Source organism: Pteropus alecto, unplaced genomic scaffold (assembly GCF_000325575.1).
Source record: "Pteropus alecto unplaced genomic scaffold, ASM32557v1 scaffold86, whole genome shotgun sequence".
In the NCBI taxonomy this organism is placed as follows: Eukaryota; Metazoa; Chordata; class Mammalia; order Chiroptera; family Pteropodidae; genus Pteropus; species Pteropus alecto.
The window spans coordinates 24,860,520-24,885,592 of record NW_006442109.1 but is presented as its reverse complement, the minus strand read 5'-3'; the positions used below and the strand labels follow the sequence as shown (position 1 = coordinate 24,885,592).

At 41.7% G+C, this 25,073-nt stretch overlaps 1 protein-coding gene across 4 annotated transcripts in view; it reads left to right on the top strand.

The window, feature by feature from the left end:
- The window catches only part of SQOR (sulfide quinone oxidoreductase), a 36,774-nt gene that overhangs the window by 5,726 nt on the left and 5,975 nt on the right, over positions 1-25,073 (top strand). For 2 of the 4 annotated variants that reach the window (XM_025038913.1, XM_025038914.1), the window contains 7 exons: positions 6,516-6,590; positions 7,515-7,765; positions 9,923-10,093; positions 14,858-14,911; positions 18,155-18,349; positions 19,938-20,147; positions 24,258-24,441. In XM_025038913.1, the coding sequence (XP_024894681.1) occupies positions 7,532-7,765; positions 9,923-10,093; positions 14,858-14,911; positions 18,155-18,349; positions 19,938-20,147; positions 24,258-24,441 (1,048 nt within the window). In that variant the 5' untranslated portion in view covers positions 6,516-6,590; positions 7,515-7,531. The remainder of the gene's footprint in view (positions 1-6,515; positions 6,591-7,514; positions 7,766-9,922; positions 10,094-14,857; positions 14,912-18,154; positions 18,350-19,937; positions 20,148-24,257; positions 24,442-25,073) is intronic. The other 2 variants (XM_006920400.3, XM_015595870.2) reach the window with 1 other exon arrangement.

The window sequence follows — 25,073 nt, the reverse complement described above, 5'->3', positions numbered from 1 at the left end:
CCCACAGGAGCCAAGGCCTTCAGAATATAGCCATTGCTGAGCTCAGGCTCAGCAGAGCGGGGGTCTGAGGAATACTTATTCTGATCTTATTCTTTTTCCATTCTCTAACCTACTGGTGCCTCCTATTGGTTGAACCCAACTGGAAACCAGAAGACAAGGAAGGCCAACTGATGCCCACCTTGTAGGTCAGCAGTCAAGGCCCAGAGCAGGGCAGAGAAAGCTGGAGAGAGATCTGGAGGGCAGTCACCATCTCTTTGACTAATTTACTTATGCTATTCCCTCCTCCTGGTGTACCCTCCATTTCCACTGTCAAAATGTGGCCAGTCTTTTATCTCCTGCTCTGTTTCACAAAACTTTCATTGACTATTCCTTCTCTTGTCAAAATACCTAAGGTGTTTAACTCACAGTGATTACATTGCACTTTGCTTCAGCTAGTTACATCTAAGTTGGAATATAAACCCAGATTTTTGGAAGCCAACCCCAACTCTCCTTCCACGAATCCAGAGACTATGTAGTTAGGTGCTGGAAATAAAGCCTCTCCTCCGTGCCCCGCCCTCCCCCATTCTTTGTAGTTGTTCCTGAGGAAGTGGCCAGAGAGATCAGTGTTAACACTCTTGGTAGACTACAGAGGTTTCTTCCTGTTACACCAACTGTCTGGACCACCCCACCCCAGGGGATGACAAGAAGGGCCCAGATACTCTACATATGTCAGTGGTGATAGCTGGGACCAGAATCTAGAACCAGAGTCTGAAACCACCAAAAGGTTTCAATCTCTCTGGGAAAATAGATGCATCAAAAATGCCAACAAATAACTGAGTGACTACAAGAAAGTTCCAAGAAGGGCAAATGGGAGCACAACTTGTAGAACCAACCTGGGCTGGATGGACTAGAGAAGCTGCGACTTGGGCTGGACTTTGGGCCGAGGCTAAGACAGGAGGGTATAATACTGGGGGGAGAAGGGACTAATGTGTACTCCATTGCACTAGGATGTAAGCTCTGTCAGCACAAGGATCTGATGTGACACTTTCTCTGTTTTCTTCCCTAGCACCTTGCACAGTGCCTGGCATAGCAAAGGATCTCAGTAATTATTTTAGTCCCTTTGGGCTGCTATATCAAAATACCAGAGACTGGGTAGCTTATGAACAACAGAAATTTATTTCTCACAGTTCTGGAGGCTGGGAAGTCCAAGAACAAGGTGCTAGCATCTTTGGGTAAAGGCCTTCTTCCCAGTTCATAGCCGATACCTTTCTCCTGTATCCTCACGTAGTAGAAAGGGCTCGGGATTTCTCTGAGGCTTCTTTATAAGCCACGCATCCCATTCATGAAGGCTCCACAATCATGACCTAATCACTCCCAAAGGCCCCACCTACTAATGCCATCACCTTTGGGAGTTTGGATTTTAACATTTGAATTTCTGGGAGACACAAACATTCAGACCATAGAATAAATTAATGGATAGATGGATTTATTCAAGACCTTTACATGTCAGATGTGTACACATGAGTGAAGGTGGAACTTAATTCATTCAAGAAAACTAGTGAGTGTGGAGGAAAACAAAACACAAGGCTACGACTCAAGCTAGAAAGAGAAAGGTGCACATATCTAACTACTTTTAACATTCTAATATTTAAATAAGACCATCTAACTTTAAAAAAACCTTCCTCTGAAATTTGGCTCATCTCATTCTTAGCTTATATTATCAGCATCTGGCAAGCTCTTCTCTTCTTAGCACCTAAAGCTAATAGACTGGGAATGAGACCAGGACTGGAGTAGGGAAATGTGTCTATCAGCATGGGTCCTTATATGTGGTAGACAATGAATACTTGTGGAAACATTCTTAGACACAGCAGAATTGTGACCATGCAGATTTCATGTAACCATGCAGATTTCATGTAACCATTCTTTCCATAAGATATACTTAAACATTTAACATAGCAAAATATAATTTAATTTGCATTTGTATAGGAAATTATAAATAAAAATATAGCTTAGCTTATGTTTCCTGATTTTTGGTTCTACATATTTAGTCACTGTATGATTGAGACAAGTTCAATGTAAGTATAAACCTGAATTTTTTGCACATATATTTATATCCTGTAGAAGATTCATTCCTTAAACATCTTTCCGTGCACTTCTGGCTGATGACACTTCCACTTTATCAAGGTTAGAGGATAAAAGAGATGTGAAAACTTTCCTTGGTGGAGAAGCTATCTGAAGTTTCAACAGAGCAGGTGATAGAATGGGACAAAGGAAAGGCGGTTTGGTGCTGTATTCTTTTAGAGTAATTATCGCATTAAAAAAAATCATATGTTATTTGGCTGTAAGAATTTGGCCCACTCGCCCACATAATTATAACATTCTACAGTAATATGTAATTAAATTGCTTTTAAAATGCCACCTGACAGTTCAGTCAATGTGTAAGGAAAAGAGCAGAGCAAAAATTTGTTCAACATGTAAAATCTTCCATCTGAACAATCAGTGAATGCATTTTAATGTCGATGTGTTAAAATGTACCCAGGATTTGTTTTAGGTGTGGTGAGGCCAGCACACTGGCGGACGACTGCCATGAAGGAAGACATTTTTACTCAGACTTCCCTAGGAACATAGAGAGGCATTGGTGTACCATGCAGAGCCACATAGGGAAGTACCCAGGTTGGTCAGGAGGCAGAAAATTTGAGGGGAAAGCTTGGACAAAAACCTCTATGTGGTTTTCATGAGGCAGGGGCCTGACTAGGTTTGAGATTGGCTACTTTGAATAATTTTAGTGGGCCCTGGGGTATAAGGGCTGCCCTCATTGTCTGATGTCTGGCTCTGGGATGTGATTAGGACAGAGGAATATTGCCTTCTGGAGAGTAAAAGCCAGATGGCAGAGGTAGTTCTAATACGGGTTCTGGATTGATGGATTTGCTTATCAAAGATGTGCTCCCAGACAAGTTCACTGTCTTTAGGAGTTAGTTAGTCTTACGAAGGGCAGTTTCATTAGGACTAACAAAGCCCCAAAACGTCAGTCATAAATTACAGAAAATTAAAAATGTGATTAATACAGTAAGACTCACAATGTCTCCAGGAAGGTTTCTTGAAGTGTCTAATCCAGTGTCACTGCTAAGTGCCATGAATATGACTGCATACTTTACTTACAGGAACTCCAAATTGAGATGAGATCATGTTAAGGAATCACAGCATTTATAGGACAATGTTTGGCATTTTCTTGGCACCCAAAGTGGTACTAATTGGTCGCAGTAACAGTTTCTTTCCTGAGGCATTTATAGGACAATGTTTGGCATTTTCTTGGCACTAATTGGCATTTTCTTGGTACTAATTGGTCACAGTAACAGTTTCTTTCCTGAAATGTTTCCAGATTTGAACCTGCTGTTTTATAGCTTAAGTCAGAGGGTTATGATGGTTAATTTTCAGTGTCAACTTGACTGGGCCATAGTGTACCCGGACATTTGGTCAAACAGTATTCTGGGCTTTTCTGGAAGAATCAGAGGCCTGAGTAAAGCAGATCGCCCTCTTCATCCAATCAGTTGAAGGTCTGAATAGAAAAAAGCTGACCCTCCCATGCACAAATAAGGGAGAACCCTTTCTGCCTGACTGATTTGAGCTGGGACATTGGTTTTTCTCCCGCCTTCTCACTTGAACTGAAAGATCAGCTGTTCTTGGGACTTGAGTCTGCTGACTTTTGGACTGAAACTAAACCATTGTCTTGCCCTGGGTTTCCAGCTTGCTGACTGCTGGTCTTGAGACTTGTCAGTCTGCATAATTGTGTGAGTCATTTCCCAGATGTGTCTGAGAGTATAATAGGTCTCCGCTCAGGTTTGAGAAGTTGCTAGAATGACACCCAGAACTCAGGAAAACACTTTACTTATGAACCAGTTTGTCATAGAGGCTGCAACTCAGGAATGGTCAAATGGAAGAAATGCATAGGGCAAGGCATGCGGGGCGGGGTGGTCCAGAGCTTCCATGCCCTCTCCGGGCATTTGATGCCACTCCCTCAGCACATCAATGTATTGTTGACCAGTCTGGAAACTTGCGGAATCTGGTGGTCAAGAGTTTTCACAGAATTCAATCTCTAGCCTACCTTTCCTCCTGAAAGTTCGAACCCTCTAATCACAGATTTGGTCTTTTTGTGATCAGCCCCCATCCTGAAGCTACCTAGGGATCCCACCTTGAGTCATCTCATCAGCACAAAGTCACTTATGGTCAAAAGGGGCTCATTTATTATTATTTGTTATGAGTAACAAATAACTTTTCACTCAGGAAATTCCAAAGTTTTAGGAGCTTTGTGTTAGGAACTGGAGACAAAGACCAAATATATGTAGATACAAAGTGAGATATTAAGAAGCGATTATGTATTATTGCCCTAATTTTTGACATAGTATTATGCTCCACCTTCTCCACAAAGAGTATTAGATTTTGGTTCTAGTTTTTCTGATCTGGAAGTTTAGATGGCTTTATATTGTTAGAATGAGAGTGTTTTTGAGATTTGCAGGTGTTTTGAAACTTGGAACATTTCCTTTAAAATTATTTTGTGTTTTTGAAATTGTTTATACTTTACAAGTGACATTTGACTGCAGAGACCAGGCATTCTGCTTGGTGGCTGTTATTAACGATGTTGGTAAAACTGGTTCAGAAGGACTTTGTGTTTATAAATATTGATTCCAGAAACAGGCCACGGGTACCTGCTGGACTAAAACAGAACTTACCTTCTTGGCCGAATGAGGGAAATATTTACATAAACTCTACCTATTTCAAGAGAAGAACCTGTGGTGTTAGGCTTCAAGGGAACTGGAGGTTAAATAACCTCAGATGGAGTGGCTGGAAACCAGAAATGTAGCCAGGCCTCCTCCTAGGTCTTTATTTTTTAACTCTTTCCATGGGTTAACATGTAGTATCAGGACTGCAAAAAGCCGGTTTCCCTTTTCTGGGAAATGAGTTTTGCTGTGATTGTCATCTTGTGGACACTTAGAAAGGCAAGATGTGATGACTTTCTATTCACCATAAAAATAACTTTTCCTTCCCTATCAAACAGCAACATCCTAATTAGTGATTTCCTCCACTCCTTCATTTAAAAAACCATAAAATCGAGTGATTTTTAAAATTTACAACAGTAGCGTTTGTTAAAGAAAACTTGAGAAAAGCATATACAAAGAAGAAGAAAAGTCATTTATGGTTATATCAGAACATTGCTAATGTTTAGTTGTCATTAGCATGAAAAATGGTTTCTCTTTTCTGGGATGTGTGGAAAAGATATCCTTTTTTTTTCATTTAACATTGTTACATTAGCATTGTTTTGTATTTGGTAAAGATCACGGAGATAGTAGAGTGTAGTGGTTTAAAGTAGAGCCTGATACCAGGGTGCCTTGGGTCAAATCTCAGTGCACCACTTAAGGACCGTGAGAGAGTCACTTGACTGCCCCCTGCCTCTGTTTTATCATCTATAAAATGGGGATGATAATGGCAGCCAACTCACAAGTTAAATGCTTATGTAAAGGACCTAATATATGTTAGTTATTACCATCAAAAGATTTCATCATTACAACGTTAATATATGTACATAGTAGAAATTTCGTAAAATACAGAAAAGAAGAGGCAAAATAATCCATTCTAAAACCCAGAGAAAACCAATCGCCCAATGTTAAAATCTTGCTATCTTTTTTCAGTGCGTTTTCTCTTATGTAGTTGAACTCATATTATATTTCCACTTTGTATACGAATCATAACCTAAGCATTTTATATGCTCTTTGTAAACATAGTTCTGAAATACTTCTGTAGGCCTTTGTATAGCCATTACATAATCATCTTGTGTAACCACATTTTACTTAACCTTTCCCCAAAGTTTTGACATTCAGAGTGCTATCTCTACCTCCACTCCCAGTATTAAATTGAAGTAAATCATAAATTAACCTTTGTTTGAAATAGTCTGGGATCTGAGCTTTCCCTCAATTACTGGTTTGTAGATTGGATCTCATATGGGGCATAATGAGATCCCATCTACAAATCAGTAATTGAGGGTTGACCATATTATGAATGAATATGTGAGATATATCTTTGTAAAGGTTTGTCTTCTTCAGTATTAGAGGTTATTTCCTTAGACCGGAGGCCCAGAAATGGAAATGCAGGGTCGAAGGATGGTCAATGTTGTTTTCGAGAAGGGTCATGCTTATTTTAAATTTGCAGCAACAATGTGTGAACCCGCCCCACTTTCCGTAGGCCCCCAAATCTCTGGGTCGCTTCTCAGATCTGAAATGTTGAGGAAGTCATCAGGGCGCCAAACACTGACAAGTTAATCCTCACTCTGCCTCCTGCTTCCCACTCCCAGTCACTTTTCCCTTCCCCACGGGCCCTTTTCCTTCTCAGCCTTCCCTAATCCCCTCCTGTGGCCTTCCTTTTCTCCTGTTGGTGGGAGGTGAAGGGTGTGGAAATGACATAATGAAATTGTTCCCATTAAGAACGTAGTGACTTGAGCAGCTAGAAGTGTTATCCTCATCTGGGTCTTTGCATTCGAATAAAAGGTTTCTGGAGCAGTGTCAACACGGAGGACTGAGCTTGATGGTGGAATTGGGGACACTGTAACACCAAGGAGGAAGGTATTGTGAGTCTGGGCCCTTCAAGTTATACCAGAAGATAGTATCCAAGATGTAAGGCCTGGTCTGTGGATGGAAGGAAGCAAAGGCCTGTTTCTGAGGAGCCTTCATTTCCTCACTGCCAAAGCACTAACTGCTCAGAGCAGAAACGCCTTTTCCTAAAGGTTAGGCCTGTCTCTTGGTGGAACTATTAAGGAGAGATTGTTTACTGGTTGGTTATAATAAAAGACTGGTCAGCATGTGTAGGTTCTTTACATAACATATAACTTTATGATACCAGGCAGGGCTCCTTTTATGACTTTTTTATCATCTGGTTGAAATTGCCAAAGGTGTGGAGGGCCTTTGTTTGCATGTCTGTAGCCTGTGATTTAATCGAATTTCGGGTTACTGGGCATGCAGAGCCAGGAGGCTGTGAGCGGGGCCGAAGCTCTAAGCCGGGCCGAGGCCCTGATTACCTTGGTTTGAACTCTGATTTGCAGGAGGTGGGTTTCATGCTGGACTACTGCTTCAGTACACGTCTGTCTGTGGACTCAAACAGTTTTGATGGACTCAAAAGCCAAAGAGTTGAGCTGTGCGCCTGAGAAAGGAATGGGTGACAGCTAGATGCAACCACAGGATGCCCTAGAATTTTTGGATAGATAAAGATGGGTACAGGCAAACTATTAGAAATAACTCAAAAGCCTTACCTGGTTCAACGTCCTAGATGTCCTGACAGAAGGAGGAAGGGGAGAAATGGAAAACTTAGCCAGGTGTTAGTTGCACTCTCTGGAGGCTTGGGCCACAGCCAGATGGGAAGGTGGTCCAAAGGGAAGATGGTGGGCACCAGCTGGAGCTGGCCAAATGCCAGTCCCCCTGCCTCCGGAAAGAAAATGTTTTGGTTGCATAGCGGCACCTTCCTTACTCATAGCCTCGTCTATTCTCTTCTAGCCTGATCCAGTGTGAAGATGACTCCCTTGGTCGCCGTGGTGTCCAGCCCCCGTGCCCGGCTCTTTGCCTGCTTCCTCAGGCTGGGTGCTCAGCAGGCTGACTCACTTCAGCTGCACACAGGGGCCGGCCTAGCAGCCAAGAACCACTATGAGGTGCTGGTGCTGGGTGGGGGCAGCGGTGGGATCACCATGGCTTCCCGTATGAAGAGGAGAGTGGGCGCAGAGAATGTGGCCATCATTGAGCCCAGTGAGGTAAGCCGCCCCCTTTGAGTGCGTGTGGGCATGCGTGTGAGTATGTGTGCTAGCGGGGTGGGGTGCGGTGGGGATGACAGTCAGGCATTGGGCTGTCATGTCCTGGCTTAGTGTTTCTCCTTCTGGGCACAAAAAGCAGCAGTCCAAAAGGATTGGAGAAAGTAAAGGGAAGAAGAGAGAGAGGACAAATCTCTTGGCTTTTTATCTTCTTTTCTGTATGAGTTTCTTAAAGCTGCCATAACAAATTACCACAAACCAAGTGGCTTAAAACAATAGATAATTATTCTCGCATCATTCTGGAAGCTAGAAGCCCCAAACCAAGGTGTTAACAGGGGCTAAGCTCCCCCTTAAGGCTGTGGAGAGGAGGGTAATCTGTCCATGCCTTTCTTGTAGCTTCCGGTGGTTGTGCACAGTCCTCGGTGTTCCTTAGCTTGTGGTTGCATTGCTCTGTGTTCTTCTTCACATGGCGTCTTCACCTGACCTTCTTATCAGGACACTAGTCTCTGGATTCAGGACCCACTCTAACCTAGTGTGACCTCATCTTAACTTGAGTGTATCTACAAAGACCCTATTTCCAAATAAGGTCACATTTCCATGTTCCGGGGCTAGGACTGCAGCCTACCTTTTTTGGGAGAGACGATTCAACCCACGAAACCCTCCACTTCCAATGTCATGTCTAGAGGAAAATCAATGGTCATTATACTTTCCTATCTCTTTCCAGTCTGGAGAAAAAGGGTGATGAGTTGAGGGGACAGAGAGGCCTCTGGGAAGGTGTCAGTGGGTTTCAGAAATTTAAGTGCAAAGAATTATAAACAGATTATAAGGCAGAAAAAGGCAGCAGACGCCAGGAGGGAAAACACTTTAAGATTGTCCAAAAGCTTTAGAAAAATATTTAAGATTTTTGGTGTTTTGCCTGTTTTCTAAGGAACCAGGTAGGTACCAGTTGGGAGCTGTATCCTTGGAAGGGAAAAACAAAATGGATTAGGTGCCTGTTTGGTGGGGAGTTTAGGGCGAGGACGGCACATTCCTTTTCAAGAAGTCTCTCCAGTAGCGAATGAGGCTGCCCAGGCTTTGGTGCAATCTCTGACTGGTATGCTGTGATCTGAGAGGAGACTAGAGGGTGTTCTCTGTCACTTCCCTTTTTAAAGTAATTTTAATTCAGAGACATCATTTTAAACGACAGTAATCTGAGAGCTGTGTCGGGTGGCTGTGGGGTTTATAGCTAACCCATGAACAAGGGCTACTCTTTGTAACGAGACAGACTCCTCTGAGGCACTGGGCACAGTTCAGGAGGCCAGAATCACATCTGCCCTGTCTTGTGAAGAAGGGTAGGACAGGAGTCTCTCAAAGGAGCTGCCAGTGGCTCAGGCAGGTGGCTCAGGCAGTTGGCACGTTCCCTCCTGTGTCTGGTTTAGTGATTGCCGGAACTGATGCTTATTCATAGTCAAAAAAAAAAAAAAAATCCGAGCGTGTGTTTTCATTTCTTTTTCTGTTGCAAATGGACTTGAAGTTGTTGCACTCTCAAAACTGGAGACCTCTGCCCCCTGTCCTCTTGGATCACATCCATTAATGGCTGTAGGGAGATTGCAAAGCTGTTCCTCGTGTTCCCTTCACCTCTCTGTGGGCTTTGGCAGTTCTGTCCAGTCAGGCGTTTTGGCAGTATTGAGAGCTCTTGGTCCCTCAGTCCACTCCATGAGTGAACTGGAATTCTCAGAGGCCATTAATCCAATCTGCCCTTTGCCCTGGAGTCAAGAGCTTTCACAACTAACTCAAATCAAGAGTGGACCATCTGAAGCAAGAAAATTCCAGAAAATTGTAGAAGTTTAGGCATATGTTGCATTATGGGGTAGCATTTGGTGCCTATAGGCTTTGGGTGTAAAACCTCTGAGAAAAGAGAAGAAGGGGAACAGGTTGATGGGGCATGTCTGTGTTTTCCACGGGCAGAATTCTTGTGTAGGTGACTGCCCTTCAGAGCTTAATATAATAGGAGACACCAGTGGGAAGAGGGACAGGGAAGACCAGCCTGGAGACTTACTATGTGATGCTCCAAGGGCTTCAGGAAGGAGCAACTGAGAGAGTCTAGCTCATGGACCTTTAGTTATGACCCTTTTAATCAGCCTCAGATTGAAATGAATCCCCAAATACTTTGTTTTTCAGAGACATTTCTACCAGCCAATTTGGACGCTGGTGGGCGCTGGTGCCAAACAGTTGTCCTCGTCTGTTCAACCCACAGCGAGTGTGATTCCATCCGGTGTAGAGTGGATCAAAGCTAGAGTGGTTGAACTGAACCCAGACAAGAGCTGCATCCACACAGACAGCGGCAAGGAGGTAACCCCTGGGGTCCTTTGGTTTTTGCTAATCTGAGGGCTTCTTTGGAATGCACGGCTGTTACCAGACTGGACAACTTCATGGTTGAGAGGGTGATATACATGCATATGCGTGCATGTGTATGTGTTTAATACATGAGACGGGAGGGTGTGTGGTGAATGGAGGAGGGGACAGAAGGAAGGGCTGAGTGATGTTGGGTTAATAAATGAGCAACTAAGACAAGTATTTGTGAACACCCACTCTTTGCCCTATTGCTTGACACAGTATCTTGCACCTGCATGCTTACTGATCAAATACTACTGCTATATGTTAAAATAGCAGGCACCTTCCTCTTTTCCCCTCTGAAATAGCCAGCTTCTCTACCTGACAGCTCAACTCCCAGAGGAAGGGGATGTTGGAAAATATCCATCCCAGTCACACTAGGGAGAGCTGTGCCAGAGTTGGCAGTGGTCCCCAACCTTTTTGGCACCAGGGACAGGTACTCCTATGCAAATCTAATGCCCGATGATCTGAGGTGGAGCTGAGGCGGTGATGTGCTGGGGAGGGGCTGTGAATACAGCTGAAACTTATCTTGCTTGTCCGCTGCTTACCTCCTGCTGTGTGGCCCAGTTCCTAACAGGCCCGTAGACCAGTACAGGTTTGTGGCTGGGGGCGGGGGGTGGGGGCAGGGTTTGGGGACTCCTGTTGTAAGAGACAGGCATGACATTGAGGTTTGTGCCAGGGCTAAGGAGAATTGCTGTTGCTGAAGCTTGAGGCTCTTAATTGCTTAGCACCATTTAGAAGTCTCCTCCCACTGCCACCACCCAGGGATCACAGCTTTTCAGCAACTGTCGCCCCTGTGTTTAAGGGGATGAGAGCAGGATGCTGAGACGACAGGCTCAGAAGCCATCTGCAACGTCATGTCCTCTCCTGTGCTGCTGAGCCCATGGCAGCAGCAGGCAGAGCGGCCATTATGCTGCACCCTGCCTGTTCCAGGCTCCCACGGTTCTTGGGCCCTCAGGGTGTTATTGGTCTTAATATAGTGCTCCCTCTCCCGCTGAATCAGGCACTCTAGCATTTAAACAGAATTGCAGAATTCGAGAGTCGGTGGCAATCTGAAAGATTTTCAAGTCGACCCCTTCCTCTGGGCAGGAGCGCTCCTAACCTTTCCTTGGGTCATGGATTTTTTGAGTACCTGGTAAAAGCCTGTTCTAGAAAAATGCAAATATAGTCCCAACTTTGCATTAATTTTAAGGAGTTCAGAGATTCTGTGTAGCCTCTCCTTAAACACTGATCAAGATTACCTGCCTGTCTCCTGGCTTCTCTTCCCTTCCCCTTTCCACAAATATTTATTAAGCATCTACCGTAAGCTAGGTACAGTTTTAGGCACATAGAAATGAACAAAAACAGACAAAAGTCCTGACTGTCCTGGATTTTATATTCTAGTGGAGGGGGACATACAATAAACAATAGACATAAGTATGTTATATAGTGTGTTAGAAGGTGATGAATAATAATGAAAAATAATAGAGCCAAGTAATTGGGATTGGGACATGTTGAGGTGGGGGGGTTGAATTGAAAGTTAGTTGGTATTTACACATCTCAAGGTCAAGGAGTTCTCTAACATTATCCCTCTTCATTTCTTAGACAGATTATATGAAAGTTCTGCCTTTAATGGGTCAGAATGCACCTTCTCATAACCTTTCCTATTCTTTCTCGGGCTCCCAGGGTGTTTGTTATTGGACTTAATACCTCCTGTCTCGTTCCTTGTTCTTTATGTAGTGTGGAGAGGATGTTTTCTGTTTTCTGTGGAGAAAACCCTCAACTATTTTAAGATGGTTCTCATAGTCTGTGTCAGTCTTCTCATCAGATAGACTTGTCCTCTCATCCCTACTTTTCTCAACTCTTCCTTATATTTCAAGATCTACAGTCCCCCAACCACCCTCTTTACCCTGCTTTAGACATCGTCTAGTTTGTTAGTACCTCCATGAAATAGGTGCCTGGCAGAGTAAGCAACTCTATAGAACAGCCCAGAACAGAGTGGCACCATTCTGCCCCACAACTGGATATAGCCTAAGTTAGCATTTGCCTTTTTAGCAACAAGTTGCCACAGTGCTGATTCATGCTGTGCTTGAGATCAGTTCAAACCTCTGGGTCATTTTTTCACATGATCCACTGTCAAGTTAAGGCTTCCCTTATCCTAAAATAAATAAATAATATTTAATATTTAGTATATATTTAATATATAATAATTGTTTATTTTAATTAAATTAAAACTTTGTTTTATTCCCCCCCGCCACCGCCCCCCCGCCGTCCCCTTTGATGAACTTCCTTATTTCCTTCAGCATCTCTTGGGGAGCAGACTGAATTAAACACAATATCGTTCTCAGTTCACAAAATTGAACTTTGGCATTCATTTCACTTTCCAGTCTGCTGCCAGCTCATGGGGCCAGGAGACTTGTGTCCTATAACCCACATCACCCCTCTGATACAGTTGCCTCCTTGATCAGACCCCTTTACATTACAGGAATAGCTCAGAGCCCTCTGTGATTGTGTTTGTGCTCATCTTAAGGATCGTAAACTTGTCTCATCTCTTAAGAATGAGAGGCACTAATAGGTGTCCTCACTTCTGAGCCCTGCTTAGACTGCTCAGGCTTAGACCCTTAGGGAAGTTGTCTTGATTTAGGGCTGGGGAAGAAGTTGGTAAAAACGGGTGGCACTTTCTTCCAAGATTTTTAAAGCAAAGGTATTCCATAGTCAGCTATCAGAAATCTGCATATTGCATCTCATGGGAGATATCATCTTGGTTGAATAAAGTGGATGCTCAAGAAATGTTGCTATTATTATTTTTAAAAGAATACAAAAAAGGAAAAGGAAATATTTATTGAGTACCCACTATGTGCCAGCATAGTTCTAGACTGCTGACTGAAAGCAAGTTTACAATCTGTGAACCTATGTTGATGCTCTTCTTTATCTAAATTACTAAGAGATATCTATTTAATAGATGGGACTAGAATTTTGAAATGGATGAACATCCTATTTATTAAGTTGTTAGTTTCAGAATTTACCTCCCCCACTCCTTGTATGAAATTAGAATATTTGCCCATATTTAGCCTTCTGGCAAGGTCTGCACTTTTTTCTGCAATTGCAAAAAAGTCATGTCTACGTTTTTGCAATTCTTTAGAGTTTAGATCATCTAGCCTGGAAATTTGAACTCATTCAAAGACTTGAGGCTTTCTTTTCATTCTTTGCCACTTTAGGGTTTATTCTTCCTTAACACTTTTTTTCATGATCTTAAGTTTATCCGTTATTACTAGTCCTAAAAAATAATCAGTGTTATGGCTCTAATAGAACCATCAAGGCACGCACAAACCAAAGGCTTTCCTTGTTGATGGTGTTCATATGTTTTATCTGTATATCATCACCCGCAGACCCCATGCCACCTCTGACTCAACACAGTTCAGTCAGCTGTTTAATGGGCCTGGTACATTTTCCTACAGAACAAGTAATTTCCGGGTACCCACTGTCTATGGATAGGCAAATCATATGGGTGATGATGTATATATTATCTATCCACTTCGATAAATTGTATTTTTCACAAGGAACGGGAATCAATCATCCAACCATTCATCCATCCAACAAATGTTACTGAATTCCTCAGTTTAATTTAGTGGCTATGCTGGATTCTAGGAATATAAAGAATAAGACATAACCTTTATCTTCTAGGCATGTCCAATGTAATGGGGGAGGACCTTGTTGCTATATAACACGACAAGTGCTATAAGCATTATGTACACTGTGCTAAGGGAGCTTCCAGAAGGGGTCAGCGGGGAGGAAGAGAGTCAAAGGAAAGCCTCACTGCAGAAGTGACCATGGAGATGAATCTTCTGGATCCCAGGGCAAGGACTCTTTCAATGACTTGCTCCTCTTGACTCCCTAGTCTGAGCCAAGTTGTCTCGTGTCTTGGAATCCCTTCTCTTCAACTGTGATCTGATCAGCTTATGTGTTCTGCTTCTCTATTTAGTAGAAGAGGGAGACATTCATACCTGTTGCTTCTTTCTGGGCTCCTGACTTTCATCGCAATCATTCTCCATCTCCATTTTTCTAGGCAAGTCTTTTTACTTTCCATCCTTTTTGCTTACACTTTATAGCTTCAACGTGTCTTCCTCATGATCCTAACTAAACCCACATTTCTATCATGATAAATATAGAGCCGTTTGCTCTCAGTATGAATAATCACAATGCTCATATTGAAAGAGGGGACTTAAAATTCCAAACAGATCATTAAATAAAATCAGGCACATTGTATCGCATCCTTTTCAATGACACTCAAAAGAGCAGTTTCTCAGTTATGATACTGATCCATCCATATGACAGATCAGATTTCCTTGGGATTTATACAGTACCTCATAGATTTTAAGGAAAGTCGATTGTTTTTAAGATTAGAAAGTCCTTCTACCATTCCTCAACTTGAAAAGATGTTAACACAAACACTGCACAAAAAGTGTGGACTCTTCGCTGTGGAGTCTTAAGCCCTCAGAAGATGGGCAGGTTATACAATATTTGTGAAGCACTGAGCTGTGGGGCATCAGAGAACAGTGGCCGTGATGGCAAAAACTTGTATGTGAGTCTCTCCCTACTGCTCTGCCCGCCACCCACCCACACAAGTCATTCACATTAAAAAATGGAAACATGATGTTGGCCACACACATTTGGGGCCAGGGTCAGCCCTTGGACTTACATTTTTTGGATCTTGATCTAAAATAGCATTGTTTTGTATTGCAGATCTCCTACAAATATCTTATTATTGCTCTTGGAATCCAGCTGGACTACGAGAAGGTACTGTTTTAAACTTCTTCTGTGTTCACTGACTTATTTATGCCAAGATTAAACTGCATTTAGTGGCTTTATATTCATTTTGACAAGAAAAATTATTAAGAAATTCTCTCCTAGTTTTTCTCAGCAATATTTTTATGTTTTTTTTTTAAAGTTCTCTAAGATTCTGTCAATGATAATATGATATAGCTCTCAGCTTTAATCAGAGTTAAGCATGTCCATGACTTAATGGAAATTCTTGCAAAAGGGCAGCCTTTTCCACACTTATAAGAAAGCTACCTTTCTATATAGGACTGAGTGGGTTGTATTACAGAGTAAATTTTCCTCTGAAAGTAGATTTAGATTATGAATTTTTAAGCAGACTTTAAGGGTTAAATACCAGCAGTTAGTTTATCAGAAGCTAGAAGGAATTCTGGGTTTTGCTATGTAGAAGCTGGTTTTTTGGTACAAAGTGACGGACAAAATAAATACTACCCTAGAAGTTCCTTAGATCTCTTTTTTCAGTGAGCTATGGAGCCAGATGCTGTCTGACAATTGTGAGATTCAAGTTTAGTTTTCTAAAACATCATGGAGTAAGTCAATAATTATGGTTTCCAGAAGTTTGTTGGGGACTCTGGATAAATAGTTGAAGCACATAAAGTATAGTGATAACTAAGTCACAAGCTTCAGTAATGTGATACAGGCAAGGGCCTCATCTGAGTTGGTTTTCAGTAAGGGTTTTTGAAGTATGTTTTTGCATAAAAACTCAGAATTGTGACATGTGGCAGAGGGTGGTGGCAGTGTCCTGGGTGTGTTCTGTGAAGGTTCAAAGAAGCCATGAGTTAGTGTGAAGGTTGGGATGAATTTGAGTCATGGTGCCATGGTCCTGAGTCTCTCATAATATCAAGCTATGGAGTAGACTGTATGGAGAAAGGTGCCAATTACAACATCTGGGAGGTCCATGTCTCTTAAAAGAGCCCCAGAAGTGTTGACTTAGCCAAAATGGTGCATCTCCATGGTACTGTCCACTCGAGAGTCCCAGTGCCATGTGAGGAGGACTGTTTGAAGAGATCAGTGCTGAGAATCCTTAGCAGCTTCTTGCAACAAACCAAGAAACCATAAAATTTAAAAGTAGCTATTATTATGGAGTCTATACTATGTAGCAGGGACCATGCCAGGAATCTAATATTGATTCCTTACAATTACTTGTGAGATAGGTATTTTTATCTCCACTTAAGAGCTGAGGAAACTGAAGCTACTCTGTTACCTCATACTCTTTGATTGCAGACAATAGAAAACTATTCAGATTTTTGTAAATAAAAAGAGGACTTATTTGATGAGTATACCAAGGTGTCTGGATCTCCAGGACAGGAATGTAGTTGAGCCTCCAGAAGGGCTAGATCTCCAGTCTGGGTTCTGTTGGACCTTGGGCAGCCTCTCTCTGCCCGGCTGTTCCTGCTTCTTTCTCCCACCAGCTCCATGGGGTGTACACCAAGCAGTGTCCTGATCACTGGCCTGATCAGTGGGACAGGACAGTCCACAGCGTCCAGCATACAGCCTATTACTGTGCAGCCAAAGTAGGGATCAGATCTCATCTCTTCCTCTGATTCCCCTGCTCTCTCTGCTTTAGAGTTCCCAGAGAAGCACCTTGGATTGGATGAGGCATCAAGAACTGCCCTGTAGACCAGGTCTCACTAAAAGGAGCTTGGTTACTACCTTATGGCACCTTTCCCCTTAACAACAGCTTCTTCAGACTAGAGAGAAACAATGAAGATGATAAGAGATCAGCTATTTTTTTATTGCTTGGATAGTGAGTTTTGCTTTGGGAACCAGGAAGTATGGAAGTCCTGTGGGAAGAGCCCTAGGCAGTGGTCAGGGGCCTCAGTTTCTAGTTCTGTAAGATTCTAGGTAAGTCTCTAAACCCTGTTCTACCTCGGTTTCCTTATGTATGTCTATGAGTGAATAATATTTCCCTCCGAGGAGTACAGTGAATATCCAATATTAGCATAGAGGTGAAACTGCAGAAACATTAAAATGTAAGGTGATTTTATAATAGTAAATTATCATTGTTGAAACTGCTAATATTACAACCACTTAAACTGCAGCAGGAGTTATGATCAATAATCAAAGGAAGAGTTGCACTTACCATTGAGTATTATGGAGGAAACCATAGGACTCTGTTTCTTTGAGACCTGAGGGATAAGTGTCAAGCGACTCTGAAGGTTATGGCCCTATGTTATGGAAGACAGCTTAGGGAGGTTCTGAAGGACCAGCTCATCTTATGACTGTTTTTTTTTTTTTGAGGGTTTCCTGCTCTTTCTAGAAGAACTGGTGCCTGAGTCTCTTAACTTGGTCTCTGCCATCTTTACTGCATTCTGTGAATCTTCAGACATTTAAGACAAGTATCCAGTTAATCTTACTGGCAGAAATACACTAACACTGAGCACTTACTGTGTGCATGTCATTTTTCGAAGCACTTTACACACATGGTCTCATTTACTCCTGCCAACAACCCTACTTTTATCCCCATTTTGCATATTATGAACACAAGCTTCTCAAGCCTCACTGTGCATCACAGTCACCTTGAGGACCTATTAAAACAGATTTCTGGGCTTGTCTCCAAATTCTTGATTCAGTAGGTGTGGGGTGGGGCCTGAGAATGTACATTTTCAGCAAGTTCCCAGGTGGTGCTGGTGTTGCTGGTCTGAAGGCCATGATTTGAGACCCGCTGGCTTAGAGATATTAGGTAATTTACCCTGGGTCACAACACTCATAAGTGGAAAAGCTTGGACTCAAGCCAGGTCTGTGGGGTTCCCAAGTTCGTGTTTGTAATTACCTGCTTTTACTAAGAGTTTTATTTGGTACAACCTGATGAAGGGTAATTTAAGTTTGCTCTTATTGACAGTGTGGCTCTTGGTTCTACCTGTCACTCTTCTTCCCAGTAAGGCAACTGGTTCTCTTAAAAGGAAATATGGCTGATTTTTTCTCCTGACTCTGATGGTGAGAGGAGACATATTCAGATCATGGTCTCAAGGCAGAGGAGTTCCCTTGGTCTGAGCTCAATCTGCAGCTTGGCTGGTGACTCCAGATGTTATAGCATTGATCTTAGCAGATCCCTCACTCACCTGCCTTCTCCATTGTGTGTGAGTACTGGGGGCTAATAATTGTACTGAAATGCTTGTGAGGTTGTAAACACGGCAAAGAGCAAGGACTCTAAAGCCATTTGCACTTTGGTCAAAATGTTTTTCTTCGTGTGCTTTGTTGCAGATTAAAGGCCTACCTGAAGGTTTTGCCCATCCCAAAATAGGGTCTAATTATTCGGTTAGGACAGTAGAGAAGACATGGAAAGCTCTGCAGGACTTCAAGGAGGGAAATGCCATTTTTACGTTCCCAAATACTCCGATAAAGTGTGCTGGAGCCCCACAGAAGATCATGTATTTATCAGAAGCCTATTTCAGGAAGGTATGCTTCCTTTCCAGGGACAGTGACAAAGGATTGGGGGCAGATGGTGCTAATTCAGTGATTGCCAGAATTCTATTTTTATCCATGTCAAAATACCTTTTCTATTTTTAAATTTTATTATATGCATACAAAATTATAATTGAAGTTTATAAAATTGAAAAAAGGAAGAAGTCATAACTCAATTGTTTTAATTTAGCTGCTGTCATCAATTTAACTTGGCCTTCCATTTTTTTCTATGTGTTTTTTTAAACATGGTTATAATCATATTGTACATACAAATTTAAATGTGTTACATGTTAAATAGTTTTTGTAACATATTTTTAATGTATGCATAAAAGTCTACTGGGGAGATATGGTAGAGATTGTTTAAATATTTCCATATGATGAGACAGTTGTTCATTTTTATACATAATAATATCCTCAACTGCTCCCACTCAAGTTCAAGGCTATGAATATTTTCTGGTTCTTGATATACATTTTTAGGAGTAAAATAGGCAAAATGCCAATTCTAAAGGCAAAAAGTTGTTCACATAGAACTTCAAACCTCAGTGGAAAGAGATATTTGGATGGGATCGTCTTCTCAGCATCCCTCAAACATTTTCTGTGTCAGAGCAGGTGTTTGCAGCTCAAGAACACATGGTGTGAAGCAAGAGTAAGCTGCCCTTGCCCTCTTGCCCTTGTGTGGAATGTCACATTTGGTTTACCAAAGCATGGTTTTACCTGAGACAGTGGCAGAATTCAAAGCATCCTGTGGTTCTGTAAAGGGGCAGGTGGGGAGAAGGGGAAGGGAAGATGGGACTGGAGAGGGCTTGAATGTGTGCTTGGAACCTGGCACTGGGAAGGCTTTCACCTGAGTCACATAAACCTCATGGGGCAGGGAATAAGGGAATAGTTCAGTCGTTTCTGGGAAAGGCCGTTCTGGGTCATGAGAATTCCAGGCTGGCACAGCCTTTGGAGGTTCTTACCTATCTAAGTTCTTTCAAATAGTGAGATCCAGATGAGCAAATCCCAAATGGAGCTGAACAAAGGAAAAGAGTAAGAGACCAGCTGTTTCTTCCCTCCTGGGAATTCTCTGCCTAACTCTTTTTTTCTCAGTTCTTGGATGACCTGAGAGAAATTTCTGTTTTAGGTGTTTGGGCAAATACTAGCCTCTTGGAAACATGAACAGTGACTAGAGTGTATGAGCCAAGGGGACATGGGAGCTTTGTCTTGTTTGCTGCTGTCCCCTTAGCACCTAGAGCAGTATCTGGCCAACTGTGGAACCTCAGTAAATAAGTATTGAGTGAATGAACAAATGTATATGTGAATAAGCAATCCAACTCTGTTTTTACCTGGCCTTCAATTGAACAGTGCCCACCTTACCCCCGCTACTCAACTGTGTACTTAGTTATTGTATTATTGACAGAAAATAAGGAGGCAGCGAATTGGTCCACACCTTACCCCACCAGGGTATAGTGATGGGGAAAGCTGGCAAGGTCTCTTTTCAGGTCTCTTTTAATTCTTGTTTAGGTTAAAACAAAAACAAACAAAAAACGTGGCTGGAGTAATGTGTTGGTGTTGGTTGTTTCTATTCTTTCTTTTTTCTTAGACAGGGAAGCGATCTAAGGCCAATATCATTTTCAACACTTCTCTTGGAGTGATTTTTGGGGTTAAGAAGTATGCAGATGCCCTGCAGAAGATCATCAAGGAGAGGAACCTCACTGTTAACTACAAGCAAAACCTCATTGAAGTCCGAGCTGATAAACAAGAGGCTGTTTTTGAGAACCTGGATAAGCCTGGAGAGACCCAAGTGGTTTCGGTGAGTGGCAGGGTTAAGCTGTCAGCTGAACAGTGTCATAGATGCAGGGGACACCGCGGATCCTGCTTCCCTGTCCTCCATCATTGTGTGCTGGGGGAGGCTGGTTACAATGAGCATCTTAGGACAGTGATAGGGGAGAAGGTAGACCAAAATGAGTGGGGAAGAGAAAGAAGTAAGAGGCTATGTCCATGGCAGTCAAGAAGTGTTTATCTATTGGTACCAATTAGATTTTTATCCTGTTTTGTGTCTCTCCTTTTCTTGGCATGGAGTCACTTGACACAGCCAAATATTTTATAACTTCATTTACTGCCTAGAGTTCAGGAAAGTCTTTCTTAAATGCAGGATCTGGCGATTGTCTCAGTTTATGGCATGGGTATCTTTCACTTCTGGAAGAAGCTGTCTTTAAACATCTTTCACCCATGCATAAAAGGAAGCACTTAACACTCCTTGAAAGCTCTGCACCCTATAGGGAAACATCTAGGCTTTGTGTATTGCCTTGGCTTCTACGTGTCTGTTTCTCCTTCAGTGAGTGGGGAAGTACTTTTGGAGAGGTATGCAAAGATTAAGAACAAGATGAAAAGGTGTCTGGAGACGCCTGCATGGAAGAATCATTTGCTTATATCATTCTGGCAAGAACTGTTAGCAATGAGAAAACAGTGCACAGTCATATTTTATTCATTCACCATTTTTAGAGGAATGAAGGGTTCCATAAAAAGCAATTTTGAATTGAACCAAAGACTAATCTTCTAAACATCAAAACTTCACATTTTAAGATTTTTAGCTCATGCTCTTTATGAATCTATTGCACACACCTTAACCGTGGAGTAAATTGGCTATCATTTAAAATGTTACTGATGATTCAAGGTCATAATTTTTAAAAACTTTTATTTGGAAATAATCTCAACTTGGAGAAAGTTGAAAAAAATAAAAATAGTAAATGTATAATATACCAGAAAGCTGTATATAGCCCTTACCTAGATTCACTTAATATAGTTTTATCCCATTTGCTTTATGATTTAATTTCTCTTCCTCTACCTTGCCCATTCCCCAAAGCATTTAAAGGTAAGTTACATACATCATAACTCTTTACCCCTAAATACTTCACTGTAAATTTCCTAAGATATAGGGGTATTCTTGTGCACAACCACAGTACAGCTACCAACTCAGTAAATTTAGTGCAGATATAATATTTTAATCTAACATTTGTATTTAAGAGTTTTTGTTTTTGTTTTTGTTTTTGTTTTTGTTTTGTCAATAGCGTTTATAGTACCTTTTCTCCTCCAGGACAGAACCCAGACTGCAGTCAGGTATTGCATTTCTGTGATGTCTCTTTATCTTTCCTTAATCTGGACTGTTTCCAGAGCCTTTCTTTGTCTCCTATGACACTGGCACTTCAAAATAATACAGTCCCACTCCCACCACTTTTAGTTTTAATAGAATGTTCCGCAATTGGGGTTTGTCTATATTGTGATTCGTTTCAGGCTATGCTTTTTAGACTGAAATGCTGCATAAGCAATGCTGTGTCCTTCTAGGGTAACACATTTGATAGCACACAATGTTCCTCTTCCCCTCACTGATGGTGTTCATTTTGATCACTGTTCAAGATATGGCCCAGTTTCCCCACTGTGTAATTATCCTTTTTCTCCCTTGCTACTAATAAGAAGTCTATGGAGAGACACTTTAAAACCATGCAGACAGACACCTTACTCCTCATTAAAGTTTCCTCCTGGCTTTTGCATCCACTGATGATTTTTGCCTAATCCAATCTCTACTGTGGTGGTTGCAAAATGATGATTTTCCAACATTTTCTCCATGTTTACCAGTAGGCCCTTGGCATTCTGTCAGTAAAAGCCCTCCCTTCTCTCTTAATTAATTCATTATTGGTTTGAACTCATAAATTGTTGTTGTTGTTGTGGTTTTTTTTTTATGCAATGGTTTATAATTCATTATGGTCCCTAATTATTTTGGTGCTCAAATTGCCCCAGATTTGGTCAAGATGTTGCCTATGTCCTTGTGACATGTCCCTGTTGAATTTTGGAGCATGTTCTTGCTTTCTGGTATCACAGGATTTCTAGGCTGATCTAGTATCTAGGTGCCCCAGCTCAGGGTCATAATTCTGAATAGCTCTTATGTACTTATGTTCCAAGGACCTACTGGTGGTTCAAGGCTAGTTATTTCCTTACAGAAGGGTTCTCAGACTGCTCTGCTCTTTGATTTTGTATGTATCCTTTTTGTGGTTTTCCAGTTTTCTTCCTTCCTAGTTGTCAAGAAGTTATAAGTGACATCGGAGGTCCCTCCAGCTTCAGCTCTTTTAAATTACTGCTTGAAATTTTTTATTGGCTGGAAACGGAGATAGCCAAATGTTAAATTTTATGCAAAGTAAAAGTGAATGGGCCATGAGTGAGGAACCAAAGGATACGTTTATGAGCAAAGTGTGTGAGCTTGAGCGCATGAAATTCATTTTGTTGTTTGGTCTTTTTTGCTTAGGTTCTCAGCTGTGTTCTGGATAGTTGAGGTTGCAGATAGGGACATGGATAAATATATGAATATTGCTCTTCTAAGAGGATTGTAAAGAAAGAAGATATTTGTGTCCTTTTTGAATTATAGGATTTAGGGGCAGATTGTCTTTCCAGACCCAATTCCACTCTTGAAATTTATATTTAATTTAAAAAAGTTACAGTTAGCATTGGGTATGTAGTCAATATTATTGTAATAGTTGTGTGTAATGCCAGATGGATGCTAGAGTAATTGGGGGGATCACTTCATGGATTGTATAAATGTCTAACTTTTTAAAATTTAAAATAAAGACAAAAAAATTATAGTTGACATGCAATATTATATTAGTTTCAGGTGTACAACTTAGAGATTAGACATTTATATAACTTATAATCACCCCAATAATTCTAGTACCCATCTGACACCATAGTTATTATAATATTATTGACTATATTCCCTATGCTGTACTTTACATCCCTGTGACTATTTTGTAACTGCCAGTTTGTACTCCCTAATTTTATTTAGCAATTTCAAATTGATTCAAATGTTCACAAAAACATTTCATTAAGGTGAAAACTTTAGCATCGTAAGACAGTCTCGACCTTGTGAGAGTCAGTAGTCTCCGGTTTCCATAAGGAGGCCTATGCCCTCATCGGGGCTTGGCAATCATCAATGGCACTAGGAGTTAGGAAGGTGCCTTGTATTTATTCCTACTCTCAGACAATTATAAGCTTAATTAACCTTAAGGAAGAGAAAGTGCTGCACATGGTTGGTGCTCCTCTAAGGGTAATCTTGGGTGGCTCTTTAGGAGAGTAGGTCCGAGGTTGGGTATGTTATTGAATAAAAAGAATGAAAAAGATGAACTACTAAAAGTGGAAGAGTTGGACATAAACATAAAAACAATTAAATGAGCCATCGAAATTGATCGGGATGGGTCAGTGTACTATTGCCAAGGGTAACCTTGATAAAGATATTCGGGGGGAAAAATTCACCCTGCCCTCTACACTGTTCAGTAAACTCAATACTGAATCAGACCCCTCCTTCTCTAAAGTGCTAGGCCATATTCTTACCACCCTTTATTTTAAGTTGGTGTTTTGACAGCTTCCTTTATTTTGAGAGTTGACCCATATTTGGGAATGGCACTTACAGACCAGCTCCTAACATGACCTTTATGAGTTTCAGGGACTCTGAGCACCTCTTTGCAGTACCAGACTTTACAAGTCAACAGCCAAGAATCAGGGAGAGAGTAACTGAAATACACCATCCCCTTCATTTCAGTTTTAGCAATAGGAAACATCAATAGGTTCTTTCAGAATATTAGTGAAGTTCATAGTGAAGTTCACTCCAATATCTTGGATTCCCCCATGTCAACTCCCAAAGGGCTCACATGGATTCTGTGGAAGGACCATGTCAACCGAGAGATGGTTAGTTATTTTATCACCAGACTCCAAGGAAGCTTGTAATATCTTAGAGAAGGTATGAATCGATATAAGCACTAATCGCTTAGGCTCTGTCTAGCCATAGTACAGTGCATGGGTAAGGGAGACGGGGGGAGAGCTTGTGGGCCAGTAGAAATCCAAACACAAATTTGAATGCTCTCGGTTTTTTTGGTAGTATGAAATGCTTCACGTTACACCACCAATGAGCCCACCAGATGTCCTCAAGACGAGTCCTGTGGCTGATGCTGCTGGATGGGTGGATGTGGATAAAGAAACTCTGCAGCACAAGAGATACCCAAATGTGTTTGGGATTGGGGACTGCACCAACCTTCCTACGTCAAAGACTGCTGCTGCAGTGGGTAAGATAACATGCTATGTATTTTCTCCTTTCAAAATGATGTCACCCCAAGGCACCATCAGAACAGAAACAAAAATTTGGCACAAATAACATTCTATTAATAATGAAGCAACTTTCATGGCCTAAAAATGATTTTGACCTCTCTGACACAGAAGCGAGTTGTGAATGAACCTAATATGTAGAGAAGAGGGTTGTCTGTTGAAGGCTTTGCACCAGACTAGCATTTGCCTTTTCTAGGTCAGATGGGTTGATGTTAGGGGAGGGTGCATTAGAGAGGGGGTACTGCCTTTTCAGCTCTCTGGAATTCTGTTATTTCTTATATTGCCACTCTTGCATCCCTGGCCTTCTTTGCCTTTGATGCAAGGCAGGTTGGCTATTTTTCTTCTGCCTGAAACACCGTAAAGCTAGGGAAGCATTTGTTTCCCCAGAAAACACAAGCAAGTCAATGAATGCTTGCAGACCAGAAAATTGTTCTATTAAGACAAATACGGCGGAGCGTGCCCTGATTGGTACACGATTAAGGCCTAAGCCTGGAAAACCAAACTCTTCATTTCGATGTTATGCACTAGCAGTGATGGGTAGAACTGCCTTTTAGAGTCTGTTCTCTGTGGACAGAAACCATCTTCTCTAGAT